A 22,658-nucleotide genomic window follows, 5' to 3' on the forward strand; every position below is an offset into this window, starting at 1 on the left:
GCTGTACAGATTTCTTCAATTTTGAGGCATCCTGAAAAATCAGAGAAATATATGCAGTTCTCTCTTTTAGAAAAAAAACTAAGTGACATAGTAACAGAAACAATACTTTAGATGGACAGATGGCAGTGTCTCTGCTATCCAGAATGCACAACGCCCCTCAAAGGCAATATTTAATTTAACAGAGTCTCCACATTGCCCAAAGTAATTCATAATGAATTGATTTCACAAGTGTGTTAAATTAAAAAGCTCCCACCAGCCTCTCCCAGAAAAGAAAAAAAAGGGGGGGGGAACCCTCTTTTTGTAGCAAAAAGAAAAAAAACAGGTTTCATCATGCACCATGTAGTCGGGATTTTTCAAATGGATTTTAATTAAACAGAATCTGATTCAAAAGTAGTTCCTATTGCCATTAGAACCACACCATCAGTTAGTTAGGCTTTTAAGAGAGGTGAGATTCAGTTCAAGGGCTTCCCTGGTCATGACTCTGTCTATTACAACACCGTAGCTACACACAAAATGCAGGCATAGTGATGAGATTTTCCAGGAGAATGTGGCAGCATTCCAAAGCAGTGACGAATGCTTAAGTTGCAGGGGGAAAGTAGCAGATTTGACAGAAGGTGTTAGAACGTTTTTATTAAGAAATCAGTGGAACCCTTCCAAGTTTAACTAAAAGGTTAATAAAGGGATGCTGCTGGGATCCAGATGAGTTATTTCAGCTGCATAAGAGATGAAATAACAACCTTGAAAGGCAAGATTTCATATTTGTTATTAAGATCTTCCATATATGAGCAATTTTACAAGTCTTTGAGGCTAACAAAGAACAAAAACATACAGGAGAAAAACTTGGCTGAGTTTAAAAGCGGTTTTCCAAAGGTTCATTTATTTTTAAGCATCCATCACATGCTTTGTTACACATTTTGCTTATTTGTTACATACTCCTACGGAGTTAAGAGTGAATCTGGACACTGTGATGAGGTAAATACAGAAGAATTAACTTTTTTCCCCTTTCAATTAACAGCTCTCTTGTCTCGCACCATCTAGTGGCCCTGGTGCCTATATGGCTAACATCCCCTTTTCTGGAGACATGTGCTAATATAAAGCAATGAGCATCTTGAACAACAATATATTTCTTGTACTTACTATTGAAATATCCTCTCATATTTCAGGGTAATCCCCTTGAGCCTTTGGCTTCAAATCAAGGAATGCTCTAGTAACATTCCACCCATAATTCTCTCTGGTGGTGCATTGGATTCCTTGCTTGCTTGCTTGCTTCCTTGCTTGCTTATTTGTTTGTTTGTTTGTGATCTGAGAAAGGTATCGCCTGCCCTTGCTAATATAGAGATGGGGTGTTTGTGCTTTAATTACTAAATAACAAGGTTATTTGTGTTGCAGGCTGGGGCTCTGTTTGTTGGCATGAACATTTTACATTTCTGGATAGTCAAAAATGATTAAATCAGTGTCTTTATTTCATCTTCAGGGTAGAAGAAAGTTTTAAGACCTTATTCTGGTCCATATTTGGCTTGTCTGAGGTAATATCAGTGGTGCTGAAATACGATCACAAGTTTATTGAGAATATTGGATATGTCCTGTATGGCGTTTATAATGTCACCATGGTGGTGGTGCTCCTCAACATGTTAATAGCCATGATCAACAATTCCTATCAGGAAATTGAGGTAAGGGAGAGGGGAATTCCTGTATTAATTGTACTGCTTTACATTTTGTTGTATTATATGAAAATACAGTCCCAAACCCAATTTCTTTTTAGTTTCCATTTTGAACCTCAATGGACAAAACTAATCTTCCTGTTTATTATCCTTATTGCATTTATCTTCATTTATTAATATCAACCAGAGAAAAGTTATTTGGCATTTCTAATCTTTGTTTTAATAACAGTTGGATTACATGTCAACACCAGATTACTCATCAAAACTATGGGCCACAGGTCATGCAGGCTGTCCCTCGTTTAATATCTCTAAATTAAGAACAGTCAGTGTGCATGGTTATTAGAGTCGCAAGAAAATTAAAAACAATTACAGAACATGTTGCATGATATTAAAATATTTTGGAATTAGAAAGCAATTTTAAAATACTTTGGCCGAACCCCTGTTGCTTAGCATAAGAACTTTTGCGACTTTAAATCCATTCCTAACTGGCAAATATATCCCTATTGCAATTCTATGGGTATTGTGCATGTATTGTATGCACTCCCCTGAGAATTATAACAGAATCTCCTTATTTGCTGGCTAGGAACAGACTGAAAATTGCAAATTTTCTTACTCTAAGTAACAAGATTTCAACTTTTTATTAAAACGTTCACCCGCTTTTTCAGCAGCCAGCCATTTGCCAAAATCCTGATTTAATAAATGGGTCCTTGTCTGCTTATAGAAAAACAGGAATGGCTAGCCTAACATCCAGTGGCAGGGAGTTCCACAGTCCAGGAGCAGTCACTGAGAATCCCCCTTATCTTTCTTTTTCCTTAGGTTCTACTGGTACATAAAGATTTAAAGATCGTACTCTATAAACATTCATTTGTCTCTATAACAATTTAATTTGGTTGGTTGCCCAGCTGTGTCCCTACCTGGATAAGAAATGCCTATCAACAGTGGTTCATGTATTGGTAATCTCTAAAATAGACTACTGTAGGGCTGCCCTTGAGATCAGTGTGGAAACTTTAGCAGGTCCACAATATGGTGGCCAGACTGATTGTAGGTCTGAACAAAGATTGCCCAGTCTTGGCATGCCTTCATTGGCTCCCTGTTAGTTTCTGTGCTCAATTTAAGGTGCTCGTCATAACCTATAAAGCCTTTAATGGTTTAGGTGAACCTCAATATCTGGCAAAAGGTCTCTTCACAAAATAGCTACCCATTCCATTTGCCCCTCACAGTCCTTGATGTTAAAATTGTAACACATTAGGAGATCAAAGGATCCAAGACAAGGAACCAAGCATTCTTGATGAGACCAAATTATATCAAACTGCCTTCTACTGGTGTAAATTGTCCTAAGATTTTCAAACGGGTTGTAGTTTGTGTATTTTTATTTAAATATAGTTTTTTAGCTAGCAACCGGGGGGTAAAATATTTTGTTGTACTTTTGTACTTATTATATAGTGTTCTACTCTGAACTGCCCAGAGTGGCAACTCTAATAGGGTGGTATAGAAATGGAAATGAATGAATGAATGAATGAATTTGTCTTAGTTGTTGTTTGTCTTATTTACTAACTGGTAGAATTTTTTCTTTTTGTTCCTGATGCCAGAGGTAGGTAGGTAGGTAGGTAGGTAGGTAGGTAGGTAGGTAGGTAGGTAGGTAGGTAGGTAGGTAGGTAGGTAGGTAGGTAGGTAGGTAGGTATTTGACGTATTTTGTCAGCAATCTTAAGTGATTTCCATTTGGGGGGATAAAAATTAAGTATACATTTTATTACTGGAGCTTTTTGGAGTTCAGGCACCAAGCAATAGCTATTCTGAAGATCCAAAAGGAAGCATGGCGAGACAAAGATGCCTTTCAGATCCATATAGGAAGCAATAACCTTAAAGGCAGAACTTCAGTCTGTGCCTGGACTCCTTCTGCAGTTGCATGGCCATGAACTATCTTAACTGAGAAAGGAGCATGTTTGCAAATCAAGATGTAAATGATAAAGAAACACATTATAACAAAAAGGGGACTGTTAAGATCTTGGCTCTACAGTCATGAGTTTAGAGAAGAGATAAGGGGTCTAAAACTGTACATAGGGGTTTGCAACAGATCAGAAAACAAGGAAGCTGGAGGGGAGAAAATAGATTAATTTTGTAATGAGTTTGATGAATGGCTTATTGCAAAGGGAAACTATAACCAGAGATCTTGCCAATGGATGACTTTTAGGGCCAAACATTCTGGCAACTGTGAAATAAGATCGAAACCTAAAGTACAGTGGCGCCTTGCTTGACAATGTTGATACGTTCCAGCGAAATCACTGTAGAGCGAAAACATCGTCAAATGAAATAAAAAAACCATTGAAACGCATTAAAACCCAGTTAATGGGTTCCAATGGGCTGGATACCTGCTCATCCAGCAAAGAACCTCCACACGGCGGCCATTTTCGGTGTCTGTATAGTGAGGAATCCATCCTAGAAAACAGTGGGGGGGCATTTTGAAAGCCGGCGACCATTTTGAAACCCGACGATCATCTGTTTGCTGATCATCGTAAAGCGAAATATCAGTTCTTGAAACAGGGAACTGATCAACGTGAAGCGAAATTCCCCCATTTAAAACATTGTTTTGCGATCGCAAAAGCGATTGCAAAAATGTCAATGTAATGCAGATTCGTCGTAGAGCGGAGTAATCGTCCAGCGGGGCACGACTGTACCTTTTAAAGTTCCCATCTCTGACAATGTGATAAAGGGGATTCCTGTCTTCCCAACGGCCATGCTGCCCTTTTAAAAACACATTTCTCCTTTCTGGCTTCCTCAGGAGGATGCAGACGTGGAGTGGAAATTTGCACGTGCAAAGCTCTGGCTTTCATATTTCGACGAAGGAAGAACTCTGCCTGCTCCTTTCAATCTAGTGCCAAGCCCTAAGTCGTTTTATTATCTCATAATGAGAATTAAAATGTGCCTCATAAAACTCTGCAAATCCAAGGCCAAAAACTGTGAAAATGATCTCGAGATGGGGATGTTGAATTCCAAGCTAAGGGTATGTTACTTCTTGTTTTATTTTTGACAATAGTTCTTGGTAGGAAATTAATTTCTTTGTTACGTTTCGGAAAAATTAGAACAAGGCCACATGGTCGTGGAAACAATGCAAATATATCTTTAATCAACCAAATAAAAAAACAAAAAACAAATAGCAAGCTTTCAATGATAAATCATCTTCTTCAAGGCTGTTCATCAAGTTCTTATGGGCATTTCCAAACTTATGTGCTTTTTTTTAATATCCCAAATTCACCTGGCTGGTGGTGTAGAGACCAGGCAAGCTTCTTAGATGGAAACAACTGTACCATACATCTTGATTTTAAGCTCTTCTTCAGCTAGCAATTTGGAATTTATGGCCCATCTCTTAAAGCAGAGGACAGTCACAGACAATTGGGGGGGGGGCTCTTTCTCCCTTTCTGTCTTTTTGAAACTCAAAGAGTTTCTCTTTACCTGGAGATGGGAAGGCTGCCCGTTAACATGGACTGCCTCTAACAGAGTTGAAATTAGGAATTTTGTTAAACCACCTGGAACCGTCATTTTAAGCCAAATTAAAGCCAAATAAATAGTTTTACCTAGTGGATGCTCTCTTTAACATGCAGTACCACTTGTTTGATATCAAGAGTCCATGATGTCCAAGAACTCACATTGGTCGCCATTCTATGAAATCTTACAGTTCAGGAAAATGTTATGTTTGTTTCTCCAGATGGGTGCAAGAAAGCACACTGAGATGGCAGCTATTTTTTCCCCAGACAGCTCTGTAAGATGGTTTAGGTATCTGACTGCAGAGCCAGAGGTTGGGAGTTTAAGTCCCCACTGTGCCTCCTTGATAAAGGGCTGGGCTCAATGACCCACAGGGTCCTTTCCAGCTCTGCAGTTCAAAGATTATTATTATATCTTAAATTGACAAATAATAACATGTCTACATTTGCTTGGCCAAAGAGGGCCCAAAGCATTCTGCTGCTTCAGGCAAAGGACAAGATGGCAGCCTCTTATATTCTACTCACGAAAGCTGACTGGACTTGGCAGTGGTACCTCAGCTCAACTGGCGTCATGATCCTTCGATAGGCATCACTGAGACAACAGGATTTCAGCCAAGATATTAAAATTAAAATTCCCATGGGAAGAGACATTGCATTCTAAGGCCCATTGTTGCATTTCCATCAAGTGGATAGAGCCAGGATCAGTTTCTTAAAATACAGAACTTTTAAAAGACCATTTCCCCCCGTATCCCATCCAAGTTTGATTTATAAGAAGTACATAGAGTGGAAGATAAAAGAGAACTAAGTGGTTTGCAATTCAGGATAGCTTTCTCTTTCAGTGAAATAATGTCAGGATTTTCCCTGCATTTTGGAACTCACTACTGGTAAGCTGTTGTCTGTTTACCTGAGCTTGCTTTCTTCTGCATTCCAGGAAAAAAAATTGTATTATTAAATATTATGAAACAGAGTACGTTTCTTCTTTTCAGAAAGTTCATTTCGAGTCAAGTACACAAAATTCAGACTTTACTGTGAAGAACGCTTACAACAAGCCCACACGATACCAGGTAATGGCAAGATAAAGATATGGATGGATAGAGATGTTGATAAAGGAATGGATAAAAATGTCAGATGAGGTCCCATGTTTATGATTTATAGTTTGATTATACACATGGGTTCTTGAACCAGTAACTATCTTTTAGTCTTACTATTTCAGAGAGTGGGATGGGATAGCTATTAACTCAACTGGTGAGTTATTAATGAAAAACTACATTTATGAAAGTGAACAGGAGTCAATTTGAAAGACTATTCTCAACCACATACGTTACAAAAGTACAGTACTGTATGGCACACAAATAAGTGATTTAACTAGAGCTGGGTGTTGTATACTTCTAATTAGTGCATTTCAGTGATTATTTTAGTTTTTAATTATCTAAAAGTGTCAAACATATACAGTAATATCTATTGATTACCTATCATTCAGTGAATCATGAATTTTTTTTAAAAGTGCAAATGCAGAATTCTTTTCAGACTGTGCCCCAAACAAAAGAGTAGTATAATAGTTTAAGAATACTTGGGGAGCGATTCATTTTTGTCTTGTTTCTGTGTAAATGAGCCACGGGAAATTATCTACATCTTTCTATTCATATTAAGAGGACAAACCATCTTTAGGTTCCTTGGCCATCCCAAGACATTTTGCTGTCTGAAGCATAACAGCAAATGGCAGTGCCCTCTACTAGGTAACCTGAAATCAAGGGACATAATGACTAAAGACAGACAAGTTATTCTTCACATGGCACTGAAAGTTCCACGAGAACCTTCTCTCTGCCCTAGATACGAGAAGTGCAATTGGAAAAATAAGTGAATAATAAACCATTTGTTGCCCTTTCATGCCAGTCCAAAATCTTGCTGCTTTAGGCAGCTGCCCCACCCTACCTAATGATAGGGTAGCCTGCCAAACTATCATTGACTTTGTTTGATCAACTGAAATTCCGCTTTTCTCCCCAAAATGGGAATTTGTGTCCTGAAGCATTTCACATGTCTTCATACACTCTGATCTGGTCATCTTTAGTTTCAGCACCTGATAATATTTTCTCCAATAGTAATAAAATGGATAATGTTGCAAAATAATCATTACCAGGATCTGAATAATGGGACAACAAGTATATCCATTATAAAATACTCCCCTGTTGTGGTAAATGGGCAGAGAAATTGCATGCATGCCGACTCAGATGTTCAGTGTGCTTTATAGCCAGAAACTGCAGCCTACAATTAAAATCCTAGCCAAATCATACATCTGAACCAGTGCGGTTTTATTTGAGAAGACATACATAAGCTTCACGTTGCTCTAATACAGTGTTGACTCCATGTTTTCTAATCATTGCATGCTGACATTTCAACCTCTTGCTATGGGCTGCTGAGCTATTTCCTAGGATTTACAGACTGTGCTTACTGACACGTTACATGTTACTTGGAAAGCATAATACTGAAATGGACCCCAAACCAACCTCTTTCTGGAAATACAGTACAGGCTTTTCCAGCTAATAGTAAAACAGAAACTGTCAAATAACAACACACAAATGCAGCTCTTAACAGCTGGCAGTGAACTTTTTTATAAGCCTTTAAATCCTCCAAACAATTCAGAGGACTAAACTGATAGGGGATAATCAAGAAAGGTGAATCCCAATAATGACATCTTATACTGCATGCAAATCTGTTTGGTCATGGAAATGGAAATAAATTTTACTTCCAAGTGAATATATAAAGGACTGATGCTGTGGTTTGATTGTGGCATTTAAAGAACTTGAAAGTGATTCTTAACTGTGGGATTCTGTGTGTCCTTACTGTGTTCAGTGGGGCTTACTCTCAAGTAGGTACGCAGAAGATTGCAGCTGAAAAGTAAATAGGACAACATCTAAGCTTTGGATCTATTGGTCCTTCTCATTTAACAGCAGAGGAAAATCTGTACCCCAAACACTGCCTGGATGCAATAATAAGCTGGATGGGGGTCAACACGCTGAAGTTAAACCTGGAAAGTGGGGGATGGTCCTGGTCAGTAGAGAGTAAGACTTGGAAACAAGAGTTTAGCCTGTTCTTAAAGGAATTTAGGTCCCCTGACAGTGGGCCAGAATTGGCAACAGTCAACCAAACTTCAGTTATATCTAATTTTGACTACTGCAATGAGTTCTGCATGTGGATTTTTTTTTTGTCCATGCCAGCATAAGAAAGGAAAGGGGGAGAAGTGGTGTTTTTTTTTAAAAAAGAAAGCAAAACAACAACAACAAAACCTTGTGCTTTAAATTTAAAAAATATTTTGCACAAAATGGAAAGCTTTGCACATGACACAAGATTCTTTGTGAAAATATGTGCTGCAGTTTTGCAGTGTTGTCCTATGCAGCTGGAGCAGGAGGCAGAGTTACAGGAGAGCAAAATATTGTGCAGTCTTGTCGTGGAGGCTGAATAAACCAGTTGCAATGTACACGGCATCATAGCCTGTGCAGAGCTTTAGCTAGACATAGTAGCTGCCCTGGAACTTTACCTCCTGCCCCAGGTGCATAGAACAACACTGCAGAACTGCAAACATTATCCTAGCCTGTACATTTTCCACAAAAACTTTTGTACTATGTGCAAAAGCTTTCTGTTTTGAGCAAAATCATTTTAAAAAAAAAAATTCAAAGCACAGGGTTTGATTTGGTTTTAACATGACTATCCCCCTTTCTTTTTTAAGCTGGTGAGGACATAGATATTTTCCCCTATAAAAACAATGTAAGTGAAAATGTACATGCTGAGCTTAAAATTTTCAGTGTCCTAGGATGAGCCTGAATGTAGCTTTTGGCCATTTAGGACCACTTAGATTGCATTGTGAGACATGGAGAATATGTGTATCAATTATTGTTAGGTATTATAGCTAAATAGCAAATGTCAAAGGAGACTGATTTGACTAGACAGATCTTTAATCTCATTTAGCAGGGCCACTTCTAGGCTTACAGTTTCTTTTCCTGCATGTTGTTTTGTTCCTGCATGTTGTCATGGAATATCTGATTTTTCTCTTGGGACTAATCACATTGATAGGGATATGGCGCAGTCATATCAGTTGGGAGTCTTCACTGAACAAATTCAGGACATAGGTTTCACAGGATCAGGCCTGGAAACATTAGTGAATTTGGGAAATAGACTGGGCAGAGAATGTTAGGAGAGGTAACACTCTGAAAGATGAAATCACACTAGACAGAGACTCAGTGCCAGAGTCTGGAAACATCTTTCTGGATTACTTTTCCCAGAATCCTCAGCCAGCCACCATAGCAAGTTCTGGAATCTTGGAACGGGCACTGAGAAACCTCCACAAATCTCCACCAAATTTGAGGGTAATAGGACTGTAGGCTTCCCCTGAGGTTCTTGGAATCATTAACATTAAAAATTAAAAACCTTCACAGCAACAACCTCTTCTCTTCCTTCTCCTCCTTCTCCTTCTTCTATCAATGGTTGGACCTCATCATGCCTATCCTGTTTTTGAACGCAGCAGCTCTAAACAATAATGTTGGGTTGTGTTCAAACCAGGCTTCCAAGTTTTCCAGCCTAAGAATTATTCCCCTGCCTGTACTTCTTGCTTGTCAATATTATCATTCTCCACACCATAAATATATCTGAGCTGCCCCTCCCAAAATTTAAAATTCAAGACAATGATGCTCCTCTAAACATTTAAAAAAAAACATTCAGTTTTCTTTATGAATCCGTGTTAACCTTGAAGCAATGAAACAGAAAATTGTATCTTTTTTTCCCCAAAATAGAGTAATTATACCTGGTTGGGACCCACCTAGCACCATGGAACCCAAAGGATTCAAGAAGAAAAAAATAACTTCCTTACTTCAGTTGTCTCTTCTTGAAGAGACAGCTGAAGTAAGAAAGTTTTTTGCTGGGTTGTTTTATAATGTTCTCAACCAGTTCCCTTCCAAAAGATATATTACTAAGCACATCAAGTTTCTTCCAAGAAGAAGAATAACTAAGTAATTAAAGGAAAGAAAACACAATGGCCAAGCATACTGGACAGACAGCAGAGATCAATCCATTGTCTGACTGGTAATTATCTTCAGCCACAAAGGGACAATGGAAAGCCATTACTAAAATGCTCTCCCAGAGAATGTCTGCTTAGCTTTTTTTCCCTCCAGGTGATACCTCTCTTCTATGTAACAGTTAATGAAAATACTGAAATACTGGCACTGTGATTCCAAGGAAAACAACAAGAGGGCACAACACTGCTGCATTCGAATGATTTCTTGGAAACAATATACAAGCCAGCGTATATATCTACACATCCGTGCGGGAATAAAAAATCATTCCCATATTTCATACTGAAGTATTTCAAACTGCTTAATATGAAATACTGAAGTAATTTTTATCCCAGTGAATGAGTACTAGTTTCAGTACAAACTGCAGAAAATATAACAAGAAATGAGGTGATACATATGATACATATTTTCCTGGTGCTAACTAATTTTTTCTCCTTTTTTGACATTCTAGCAGGGAGTTGCTGTTCAGCCTTAAGGAACATGCTTTATTCTTCCCAGGAAAAGCAATTTATTTTATGTTTAAGATTTCTGATCAAAATGCAGGTTAATTTACTGTTCTCATCCACAGTGATATGGCTTGCTAGGTGGCTTGCCTTCTTATATATAATTTATTTCATCCCTTCTATCTTACATATATTCCATTCTAGAATAGTAGGTTGACAACCAAGACATATTCCACCATTTCCATGACTTTTGTATGGGCTACTTCCAGTGAAAAGAATGAGGAGAATGAGGATGATGAATGTTATGGAATTGTGGCTTCATTCCTTTAGTTAGCAAAATTCCTGATTAATCGCTTAGTATGGTTAGTTGATGTTTCCTCAGTGGCAACAAATGTTCTTTTATTGTGTCAATATATTCAGCCACTCTCTTTTCCCGCTTTTCCCAGTATTGTCATTGTTCCCAGTGAGTCTTGTCTTGGCATAAAATATCCAAAGTACAATAGATTCAGTTTAGATATTTTTTGTTTTTAGTTAGAGTTCCGGTTTCATTTTTCTAACGCTCCCTTATGTGTCTGTCATTCTGGCTGTCCATGCTAACCATAAAGCTGCCCTCTAAACATTACATTTTGAAGCAACTGATATTTTGTTGTCAGCTTTCTTTACTATCCAGTTTTCACATCTGTACATAGTAAATTAGAATATGATTGTGTGAATAATCTTGGTCTTGGGGTCCAGTGACACATCCCTACTGTTACTATGGTTTCTTCACAACTATCCTTCCACTAGAATGCTTTCATGGTTCTAGCCTCCATTTGGATTGATAACTGAAGCAAAGTCTTAAAAATCTGGAATTATTTCTTCATTGTCAGGATGAAAGTTATACATTTCTTCTTACTTATGTCTCCTTAAAATTCAGCCATAATCCTGCTTTTGTACATCCTTCGTTGAAACTTCTCAGTAGTCATTTCAAGTTGTTGCTGCCTTCTGATAATAATATGCCATCATCTGCGTACTTTGAATTATTGATGTTTCCTCCATCAATTTTCATTCTCCCTTCATCTGAATCTAATCCAAGTTATTGTATTGCATGTTCTTTTTTTTTCTATTTGTCTCATTTAAAGGCCATCTTTCTCCCAATTAGGTGGCTCACACTGGTGAAAAAAAATAGAATTAAAAAAACAATAAATTATATATTAAAAACAAACGATAACAGTAATTAAATACATTAAATGATTAAAACACTTAAAACTTTAAAAACAAATTTAACTCAAAAATACATTCAAGGATTCAGTTATGATTGATAAAAGCCTGTCTGAAGAGGTTGGTCTTCAATGGTCAACTGAAGGATAAAAGGCCATTTAACTTGAATATTTCTGTCAATGGGAAACAGTTCATTTTCTCCACATTTTGGCCTAACCATAGCTTTTTGTCCAGAGTGTAGGTTGTGCATCAGGATGATATGTTGCAGAACACCCATTACTTTCAGAATGATGCACAGCTGTTCATGTTTCATGTGGTCAAAGGCTTTGCTACAATCTACAAACCACAGACTGATTTTCTTCTGAAATTCTTTGGTAAACTCCAGTAGTAAATGCCAAACTGATTGGCAACATTAAAAAGGGAGTTATACTTATATTTGCTTGAACAACCCATGCAATCACTCCCACCCACAATACTGTGCCTATGCTTGTCGAGCAACTGTTTTACATGAATAGGCTGAGACACTTCAAAAAGGGAAATTAATTATTCAAAGGCTATAAATCTTTCTTAAGTCATATTCATATATATATAATGGAAAGGCGCGGGGAAGACACATTTTTGTATTGGTAAAGGCATAGGCAGGTTATGACCAAGTGGAGTCATCCTACACACCCAAAATAAAGTCATTTTTTTGCCCAAATCCATGAGCTGTCCTGAATAAAGCCATTTTCATCTTATATAAAACAACAAATACATGGGTAGTTTTTAGTATCTATCTTAAGCATTAAAATGTACACCATTAATACCCTGAAAATGGAGTGACAGTTGTATGCTTATTACACAGTATCACCAAATATTGAATACCAATTGTTCAGGCATTTTAAGGGGTTACTATGAGCATTCTGGTAAGTCACATTAGAAGAGGGTGGCTTTTTTGCATGCTCACTGCTTGCTTTCCTTTCTCCTCCCTTTTAATCACTTTCATTAAAATACTCCTCCTCTGGGGATTCAGTTAGATCCCTACCTTCCCAAACTCTGTTCCTCAATTTATGTTTTTTCAGGTGGCAACGCTACTTCCCAATGGATTCTACTACCATGGCCATCTCCAGCATATAGTATGTGCATTGTACCTCATGTATTTTCCTGCAAGTTACCCTGTCTCTCTTCTACATGCAAATGTGCCATTTTATATAATATATTCTCTCTCTCTCTTTCTGTGTGTGTGTGTGTGTGTGTGTGTGTGTGTGTGTGTGTGTGTGTGTGTGTGTGTGTGTGTGTGTGTGTGTGTGTGTGTGTGTGTGTGTGTGTGTGTGTGTGTGTGTGTGTGTGCATGTCTGTGTCTTTGTTTATCACTGTATCAGAGACAGCCCTAGCACTAGGCAGAGTTAGGCAATAATTGCCTGTGTAAATGCTGGAGGGGAGGTAGCACTCCCATCATCTCCCCAAACATTTTCCTTGAATCCTGTGGCCATTCTTCTCTCTCGGTGTGGAAATCCATTTGTACCATTTAGTTCTCTGAGCAACTTCTCTACCCCGAAATGGAATCATAGAATAGTGAAGTTAGAAGGCGTCTATAAGGTCATCAAGTCCTACCCCCTGCTCGATGCAGGAATACAAATCAAAGAGGATATCTGCCAAGTGGCTGTCTGAGTTACTCTTGAATGCCTCCAGTGTTGGAGCACTCGCCACCTCTTGAGGCAATTAGTTCCAAGTGGAGGATACTGTTCCATTGCCAGGGTTGGAAGCCATTTTTAAATGTCAGTTTAGTTCACGTCTCTACTTGAAAAAAGAGGCAGATTTATCATCCTTGTCCTTTGCCTCAGGCAGAAAAACATCTTGGGCTGGCCCTGATATGTGTGTATATGTGAGTGAGAGAGAGAGACTGTGTAAGTATACATATATACATATTACAAACTACATATGTATATATTATATTATATATGCAAGTTTGGCTCTTATGATTAGTTCAAAGCTTTTGTCACTATCCTTTCCTTCTGTCTATGCATGACTTTGATTGAGTGAAGGCAGTTTTCTTTAGGACAGATTCCATGATTTCATGCTGTCTTCTGTTGTAGAGGAAGAGATGCAGAAACTGTTACATGATGTTACAAAATCAAGTTTTCCTAGACAGGATAATGTCTACCTAGTCCTCTCCCAATTGACCTTTCCTGCAAAGTTATATACAAATTACATTCACAATGACATCTTTTTTGACATCTGTTCTCACATACAACAGAGTCGTCCCATGCGTCTAAGATTTGTAGGAGCTAAGAGTAAACAGAAAAGGATGGAGCAGGAATAACCCCTGTGGCATTCTGCCCTGAGATGGTATTCCTCCTGATAAACACACAAGTGTCCATCTTTGGGTCAGCTAACTTAAGGAGCTTCATAGAAAAAACAGTTTCCCATTCACTCCCATTTCTTCCAACCATCTGCACAAAACACTCTGTCAGGATTCGGGGCTCAAGGTTTGGTGAACTGCTGTACTCTGAGGAGAGGAGCGTTTGGTCTTGTGTGTGATGGGGGGTCTTAAAGCTTCAGAGACATCCATCTCTCCCCATTCCCAGCTGGCACCAGCTGGGTCCTTGGCCCAGGGGGAAGTTCTTTATATGTGTGTTGTGCTTGTGCAATGAAAAAGCCAAGAGCAACAGGAAACACATGGTGACAGAACAAGCCCCATGCTATTTGGAGCAGGGCTATCAAATGGATGACCACACTGTGACTCATAAACCTCATTTTCCACAGGCCTTGGTACCAGCAATACATGGCCTGGGGGAAAGATATTTAAAAAGAAACTCCTAGGGGTGGTCAGTCAGCCATCCATAATTCCCTGCAGCAGCACGGAGCCAGGAAAAGGCTCTCTGCACATCCTATAATTTTTTGATGCTGAGAAAGCCACTTAGAACATGAGGCCTATGAGCAAACTGCTGTACCTGCTGGGTGACTATTTCCTTGCCACCAAAAAGAAACAAGCAAAGCAAAGCATCTTCTCCATCCCCTCATCCCTCAGTTGTTGAATTAATTGCTTAGCTAAGTTTTATCTTGTTTCAGGCCCACTTACCCAGATTCATCTCATGCCTGTTTCTATAGTTGGCTGGCGCAGAGGAAATTCTGATGTGCTGGCATCACAGATCACAAAATCTGGTCTTGGGTTTTAGCCCTAAAATCCTAGGAAATGGTTGTTGCTGAAGCAACAGCACTAATTTGTGGGCTCTCCTAGCCAATGTGGCAAGAATGCTTGCCAAAGGTGGGCAGTACTGGTAGATATGAGGGTGAACTATTCACTCCCAGCATCCAGCAAGGACGCACCAGGTCTGAAGATTAGGGCCCCTAATCCCAGAGAGGCTCAGAAGCAACTTTCGCCCACATTTTTAAAAATTGTGTGGTGATCTGTCCTGGAACAACCCTATTGAAGAAGATAAAAGTGGTTACCCAGACCTCATTGGTGATTGTGAAGCCCCCCCCCCATAACAATTCAAGTTTCACAGCCCCAAAAACATAGGTCCGCCACTGATCTAGACACTGATGAATAAGATCAGGTGGTGTATTTATTATATACAGTGGTGCCTCACTAGACGCTGATAATCCGTTCCACTGAAATCGCTGTTTAGCGAAATCATTGTCTAGCGAAAAGCATTTTTCCCCATTGGAATGCATTGAAACCTGTTTAATGCATTCCAGTGGGGAAGAATCGTCATTGTCTAGCGAAGATCGGCCATAGGAAAGCCGCTTTGTGAACCGCTAATCAGCTGTTTAAATCGCTGTCTTGCAAAGCTTAGGTCCCAAAAACAACTGTTTTGTAAGCGCGGAGGGAGCTGTCAAAATCGTCGTCTAGCAAAAATTGATTTGCGAAGTAGGGACCAAACATTGTCCAGCGAAATTCCCCCATAGGAATCACTGTTGCGAATCGCTATAGCGATCGCAAAAAGTCAATGTATAGCGAAAAAACTGTCATGCGGGGTAACTGTCTAGCAAGGCACCACTGTATTTCTATTTCATCGAGGGATTTCTGAGCATATTTCAGAGCTGAAATTTTTAGATCTTGCAGAACAGAGAATACCTCCACGTATCTGGCATAATAATGGACTCTTGGGCTCTGCCAAATCGAGCCCCTCAAGTACCACAATAGCAGGACATTTGTACAACATGGCCTCGGTCTCCTTTTGCTTCTTGCTAATGTCCATCTTCTTCAGTAAGGGAAAGGAACTGTACTAAGCTTGGAAATGCACCAAGCAAAGAAATAGACAGTTTAATGAAACATTATGCTTAGCTCTCCTGTTTTCTCAACAATTTTCTTGAAAAACGCTGTCTTCTATGTCTGTTTTATTCTATGCAGATGGTTTTTTCTGCAGATGTACTACAAGCATTCAAAGAAATGGGCTATGTTCTTGAAAATGTGTGTGAAATAAAACTTCTTAGTCTTAAAGGTGAATTTTCTGTAGATGTCCAAATTTGTAACAGTCAGCAGAGGCAGAGAGCTCAGTTTACACTGAGCACCAAGAACAAAACCTGCCTCTCTTTCTTTGTATTGGTCTCCTAAGTGCTCTAGCCTGTGCAAGCACTGAGGTGAACCCTTTAAAAAAAGAGTTTGGAGATAAGGCGTATTCAGGTGAGGGGGATTCATACTTCCATGGGTGCTTGCAGAAAGCAGACAAACCAATCACAACGAATTTACGCCGCTTAGATTGCCACAGCAGGTTTCCCCATGTTGAGCTTTACGTGGTGCAATTATTGGACTTCAATTTGAATTTATTGGTGCTCAATTCAATGTAAACTGTGGAGTAAAAAACCAATGTAATTGGCTCTTTTCATAAATTTTCTACTCCTCATACATTGGGAAAAGCTAAGAAAAGTCATATTCCATATTTCTCCTTTTCTCTGGTCCTATTTATGGTTTTCTTCTGGAAAAGCACTTAAGGGAGAAAATGTGGTTTCTCCCCATGGCTCTGACATTTCCTGCAATTTCCCATGTCTAATTATAAACATTTATAACCTAGAATGGAATAAATGTAGGCAATTGAGAATCAATAGCAGATACATTGACTCCCAGTTAACCAACAAAAATCTCTTACTTGACCTTTTACTGTATTGTATGGCTGTATTTATTTTCTGTTTACATTGCTTTGGGGCACTTCTTAGCACATTATTCAAGGCAATCCTTATTCAAGAATGGGCAAAATAAAGGCCTCTCTTGCCCATGTTACTCTTGCCCATGTCTGATTCTTTTTCCAGCTCTTTGCTGCTGCTTTTTTCTTCACACTTGAACATTTATCTAACAAAGTCAGTGAAACATAATGAAGTCATTTTATGATCGAGCGCCCTCTTCTGTGTAATAACTATACCAAATAAGCTAGCAAATTTGAATGCAACTACAATTTGCATTTTAAGACTGATCTTTTGTGTCTTCTCCCTTTAGGCAATATAGATGTTACTGGAAACGATAGCCAGTGTAACATGGTAGGGAATACATAAGTTCCACCTTCACTTCTCTACCTAGCCAGAAGTAAGGTAGACTTTTGCTGGCTCACCACAAAAGAGGCATTTGTGAGTCCTTTCAGCTTCACATTTACAGCAGTTCCAACACTGGGACTCCTTCCTCATCAGACCTCACAATTGTGATCACACTGTAAGCACTTGGAGGTGCCTCACCATACCTTCACAGCAAACACACAAAGGTCTGCTTTATTTCCAGGTGGGATGTTACTTTCCCCCCACTATCCTCAGGCTCACCATGATTATAGCCATACACATTTCCCAATTTAAAGCCCCCATGGGGTTTATATAGAAGCAACAAGCAGGAAATGATATAGTCGATGACAGCGCAACTCCAGAAAAGCACAATTTCATCCATTTGTACATAATGCTCATCAACTTTCATATTGTTTGTTGTAAACGCCTCATATCAAGCGAATGAACAGTTGTTCTAAGCAACTCAGTCACCAAGTTACAATTCAATACAAGTGTTTGGTATAGCTAAGCTCATGGAAATCAAAAGTGAGATCTAGGCTAAGCTACTTATACTGAAGTCCCATAATAATCAGTGAGAACTAAGTGAAGTTGTGAAATCAACACACTGATTTCAGAGGGTCCACAATTCAAGTACTGTAATGAGAACTGTATCCAACCCATTAGGTGTGTATGCCTAATTCTGCACTGAAAAGTGGCTCTAGGATTCAATAGACATAAACATACATCATTCCATGTAACCTGTTCTTCCTTGACTTTTCAGAAAATAATGAAGAGACTTATTAAGCGATATGTTCTGAAGGCTCAAGTGGATCGAGAGAATGATGAAGTGAATGAAGGCAAGTTATTTTACATTTCATCACCCTGACGTTAATCTGGCTACCATTCCATAATTTTTCTATAGCAATACATTCAGCTTTCGGTTGACTTGTTGGCATCACATGAAACACTTTCTAGTAGCTTCCCTCATACACTTTAAGTCAAAAAAGGAGCAAAAGAACAAAATATTGGTCTCCAAAAATTCTGGCCATCTCTGAAGCTTCATCAGTGCGACATTGCTGCCTTGTCTTTTTCTGTGGGGAGCATCAGCGAACTTATATTTCTTTTACATAGAAACAGAAACTAATTATTTGCCATAGTCTTATGACCTTCAGTTGTGGTGCATGAAAACAGCTGAGTACAGATGTGGCTGATGTGGGTCAGTAGCAAGCTTAAGAGGGAATGAGTGAGATATAACAGACAACTGCATTGTGTACTTACTCATCCACTCAGCTTAACAACATGTGATTTTTTTTTTTCAGGAGAACTTAAGGAGATTAAGCAAGATATTTCAAGTCTCCGCTATGAACTTCTTGAAGAAAAATCCCAAGCAACAGGAGAGTTGGCAAGACTGATACAACAGCTCAGTGACAAGTTTGGAAAGAGCTTAAATAAAGATATTTGATAAAGAAAAATGAGGATTAAAGAGGGCAAAATCTTTTTATTATTCTAACCAGCATTCAGAAGGAGCAAAAGCTGTTAAAGGGATCAGCAGCAAAAGATGTATTGTTACAAATTATCTATTATTTTATGGACACTGTGCATTTGTTTGGTTTATTGGGTGAAGCCAATGATCAATTAATTCCTTTATGATATAAAGGTGATCGTTTTCATATCAAATCAAGCCTTTTGACATGAGAAATAGACATGCAATTTTAAGAAGATATGCCTGGTTGTTTCTAGATACCCAAAGTGACTTTTGAAAAGTGAAACAATTCCAAGCCTGCGTTGCTATAAATCAGCATCCAATAAGCGAAAATCTCAGAAGCATCAAGGATAAGAAAAAGAAGAGAAAGGAGGAGAATAAGGAGGGAGAGAGAAGTGTTATAAACATCAATTCAAACCATGCATGCCACTTATTTTTTTGTCCTTGTGTATGTGTGTGTGTTTGCACATGCTCTCACATGCAAATTTATGCACTATTGATACTGCAATGCGTGCTGGAAAGCCCTTTGTTTAAATCTCTGCTCAAGGCAGAACTACATTTTATCCTGGCAAATACATGTTCCTGGAGTCTTTGTTGAAGGAACACAATTAAGAGGGAGGTGAAAGTTCCATTGTGTGTGGTTTCTCTGCATATGAGCCCTTCATATTCCCCCCCCCCCGCCCCACCCAAGAAGATATACTTTGAACTGCACCCGCTTCTAAGCATTTCTCTTATGGGAGGAAATGCTGAGAAGCCATTTCAATGGAATGGGGAAAATTAGAAAGAAAATTAAAGCACTTTTGTCCCATCAAACTGTGATTGCCTCCAGAGGTCTAGCTGGTCAGTACTCTTCCGTGGTGCAAATGCATGTCAAACTGCATTTAATGTTCCACACTTTAAAATGCACAGTATCTTGAGGATTCGTGTGAGAGAAGCAGGCAGATTAAGTAAAGGGAAAATTCTGAAATGCCCTTTAAAAATATTATTTCCTACCTTTCTTTAAAAAAACAGTTCTTGAATTTGCACTAAAATGCTTCTTTATTCAGGCATTGTTGCACATTCAAATTAATAACCTTTGTTCTTATTATTGACAAAGTAAGTTGGTATGTGTTTTAGAGTCCATGAACAAGGTTAAAATGGCTCCAGTCTGACAGGTAACTCTCCCAAAAGTCCATTTGTACTTCTTTTTGCTTAAACACCTTTTCCTTTATAAGCTACACAAAAGTTAAATATAGTTGTGCCCCACTTAACGATTGCCCCGTATAACGACGAATCCACTACACAACGATGTTTTTGTGATTGCAACTGTGATCACAAAACGATGTTTTAATGGGTTTTTTTGTTTTGTTTTTTGCTTTGCGACAATTGGTTCCCTGCTTCGGGAATGGATTCTTCGCATTATGACAATCAAAACAGCTGATTGTCGGGTTTTCAAAATGGCCGCCGGCTGTTCAAAATGGCTCCCCACTGTTTTTAGGAGGCATTTTTCACTTAACAGGCACCCGAAAATGGTCACTGTATGGAGGATCTTCGCTGGACGAGCAGGTATTCAGCCCATTGGAACTCATTGAACAGTTTTCAATGCATTTCAATGGGCTTTTTTATTTCGCTTGACAACGTTTTCGCTCTGCAGCGATTTTGCTGGAACGAATTAACGTAGTCAAGTGAGGCACCACTCTAGAACAAAAGTAGCTGTGAAAATATGTGAAAAGAGATGCACGATAACAGGCTAATCAGATAGATAAATCTGTACACAAATTAAAACTTCGCAAGAAGACAGAACAATATGGCCAGGATACATGAAAAGATTGTGCCACACTTTTTAAACAGATTTTTGTAGTTCAATAAGAAGCAGAAGAATTAGGAGAAAATGTGGAAGATTGCCTTCTGATAGCAGCAATAGAATGTTAATGCTCCATTACAAGTTAGTGGATTAACCATGCATGGCCTATTCCAGGGAACAAGGAGCAGATCTTACGGGGTGTGAAAGGGATGCAATGAATGTAGGAAGCTGTTCTAGCTGCATCCATCCCACTTAAAGGCGCTGCTCAGTGCAACCTGATGCTTGTCAGTCTGCACTTCACCTCCTGTAAATTGAAACAGACCTAAAATGCTATTGTTTAAAGGTTGTGAATAACTGCACATAGCCAGGCAACAGACTGAAGAGACCTTGCCTAAATCTACCTTTGCAGGAAACTAATATAAGTTAAAATAAAAAGCTTTTTAAAAGTCCAGTGATACAACAGAAACAATCTAAAATGCTTCAAATCCAAAGATGGCTAGGATGGAAACCTCTGGATCTGGTTTTCTGAAATTTCCAAATTTTGTCCCCATAAGAATTCTAGTTACTACTGAAATTCTCATCCAGTTCTGTTGAAAATACAAATGCTGTAGAAATATCTGGATCCCGCCCCCATTTAAATTAGTGTGATGTTGTAAATAAAGCTTGTTTTATGAAACAGAACAACCTTACCATTGAAATGAAGCACTATGGCCCCATGAAGTAACAAAAAGAAGCTGCTTCCCAAATGGAAAAAAAAATGAAACAACGTAGGAATTTGTTTGTTTTGTTTCCACAGCTCTAGGGCTGAAACACTTTGTAAAGTCTCTGATAGACAGCTTCATGTTCCCCAAGGTCTTCCCTTGCTGAAAAACCACCATCCCCCCCCCCACTTTTTACCAAATATGTCTGCTATTAGCCATGAACTCCAGCCATGAACTAGCTTGATGGATTAAAGTGTGAGCCACTGGCTGAAATCCTGATGCCTCACAGATTAAACTGCATTAGAATAGGCCCATTGAATCTATCCTCCATACATCCCATTGATTCAAATGGGCTTACTCTGCTGTAACTTCCTATGCTAAATCACAGAATTTCAGCCACTGACTCTTAAGCCTTAACTGCTTCCTTTTACACACCATTATGCTGTCATTCTTTATCAAGTTGTTGTAATGCTTGCTGGGACACTTTTGGGGGGGAAAAAAACAACATTAAGCAATTAAATAAATAAGCAAGCAAGCAAGCTAAGTCTCATAAGCACCTCTTAAGCTGAAAGTAGGCTTGAGCACTCCTTGCAGATTTGAATGAAATATAACAGTTCTTTTTAAAGTAAAATTCTGCCTTGGAAGGATTTTTCTGGATTCATATGCCAGGGATAACTTGTGGCCCTTCAAATGTTGCTGGACTACCACTCCCCTCAGCCCTAGCCAATAGAGTGAATAGTGGGGAATGCTGGGAATTCCAGTCCAACAATGCCTGGATAGTCCTATATTGCCTGCCTTGGTATGAATGAAAATGTTTTCTCACCACTGAGGTTGTCTGCAAACAATTCATGTTCAGTGATGAGTGAAGATGTTGTTCTTTTGGGAGCTTGATAAGAATATGCAAAATGATGTTTCGTCCTTTAAAAGCCCTTTTTTTCATTTTACACCATAGTGAGATGTGTCTGTCCTATGTGGTAACTGGGAGAAAGGTGTCAGAAACACAGAGAAATTCCTTGCAATTGATATGATTAATTTGACTTCCATGCTGTAGATTTATGATTTCGTCAAACAAGATTTTATAACACGTATATGTTTGAATCCTGAAGCCTTCTGCAGTATCTTTAGTGCATATTACTTTCAACCTGGCTTCTAGCAGTCGCCATGAAATCTATTATTTCCCATTCTGTCAAGACAGGCAGCTGAACGTTAGACTGTTTGTCCTTCATCGTCCTTACCAAGTGAGAGATTGTTGTACCTACATTAGCAATCCTGAACACACATGGCAGTCCTGGGCTCACGGCAATTTGCTGAAATGAGGCAGTGAAATCTTGTAAAAGAATCACATGGAAGAAGGAATAATCTTGGAAAGATCAGTGTGTATATATAACAAGTACCA

At 38.8% G+C, this 22,658-nt stretch overlaps 1 protein-coding gene across 2 annotated transcripts in view; it reads left to right on the top strand.

The window, feature by feature from the left end:
• The window catches only part of TRPC7 (transient receptor potential cation channel subfamily C member 7), a 167,113-nt gene extending 146,001 nt beyond the window's left edge, over positions 1 to 21,112 (top strand). The window contains exons 8-13 of one of the 2 annotated variants that reach the window (XM_078385711.1): positions 1,475 to 1,670; positions 4,442 to 4,663; positions 6,128 to 6,205; positions 12,909 to 12,962; positions 18,077 to 18,152; positions 18,615 to 21,112. In XM_078385711.1, coding sequence (XP_078241837.1) covers positions 1,475 to 1,670; positions 4,442 to 4,663; positions 6,128 to 6,205; positions 12,909 to 12,962; positions 18,077 to 18,152; positions 18,615 to 18,757 — 769 coding nt within the window. In that variant the 3' untranslated portion in view covers positions 18,758 to 21,112. The remainder of the gene's footprint in view (positions 1 to 1,474; positions 1,671 to 4,441; positions 4,664 to 6,127; positions 6,206 to 12,908; positions 12,963 to 18,076; positions 18,153 to 18,614) is intronic. The other variant, XM_072990132.2, reaches the window with a different exon arrangement.
• The last annotated feature ends 1,546 nt before the right edge of the window (positions 21,113 to 22,658 follow it).

This window comes from Pogona vitticeps, chromosome 2 (assembly GCF_051106095.1).
Source record: "Pogona vitticeps strain Pit_001003342236 chromosome 2, PviZW2.1, whole genome shotgun sequence".
Lineage (NCBI taxonomy): Eukaryota > Metazoa > Chordata > Lepidosauria > Squamata > Agamidae > Pogona > Pogona vitticeps.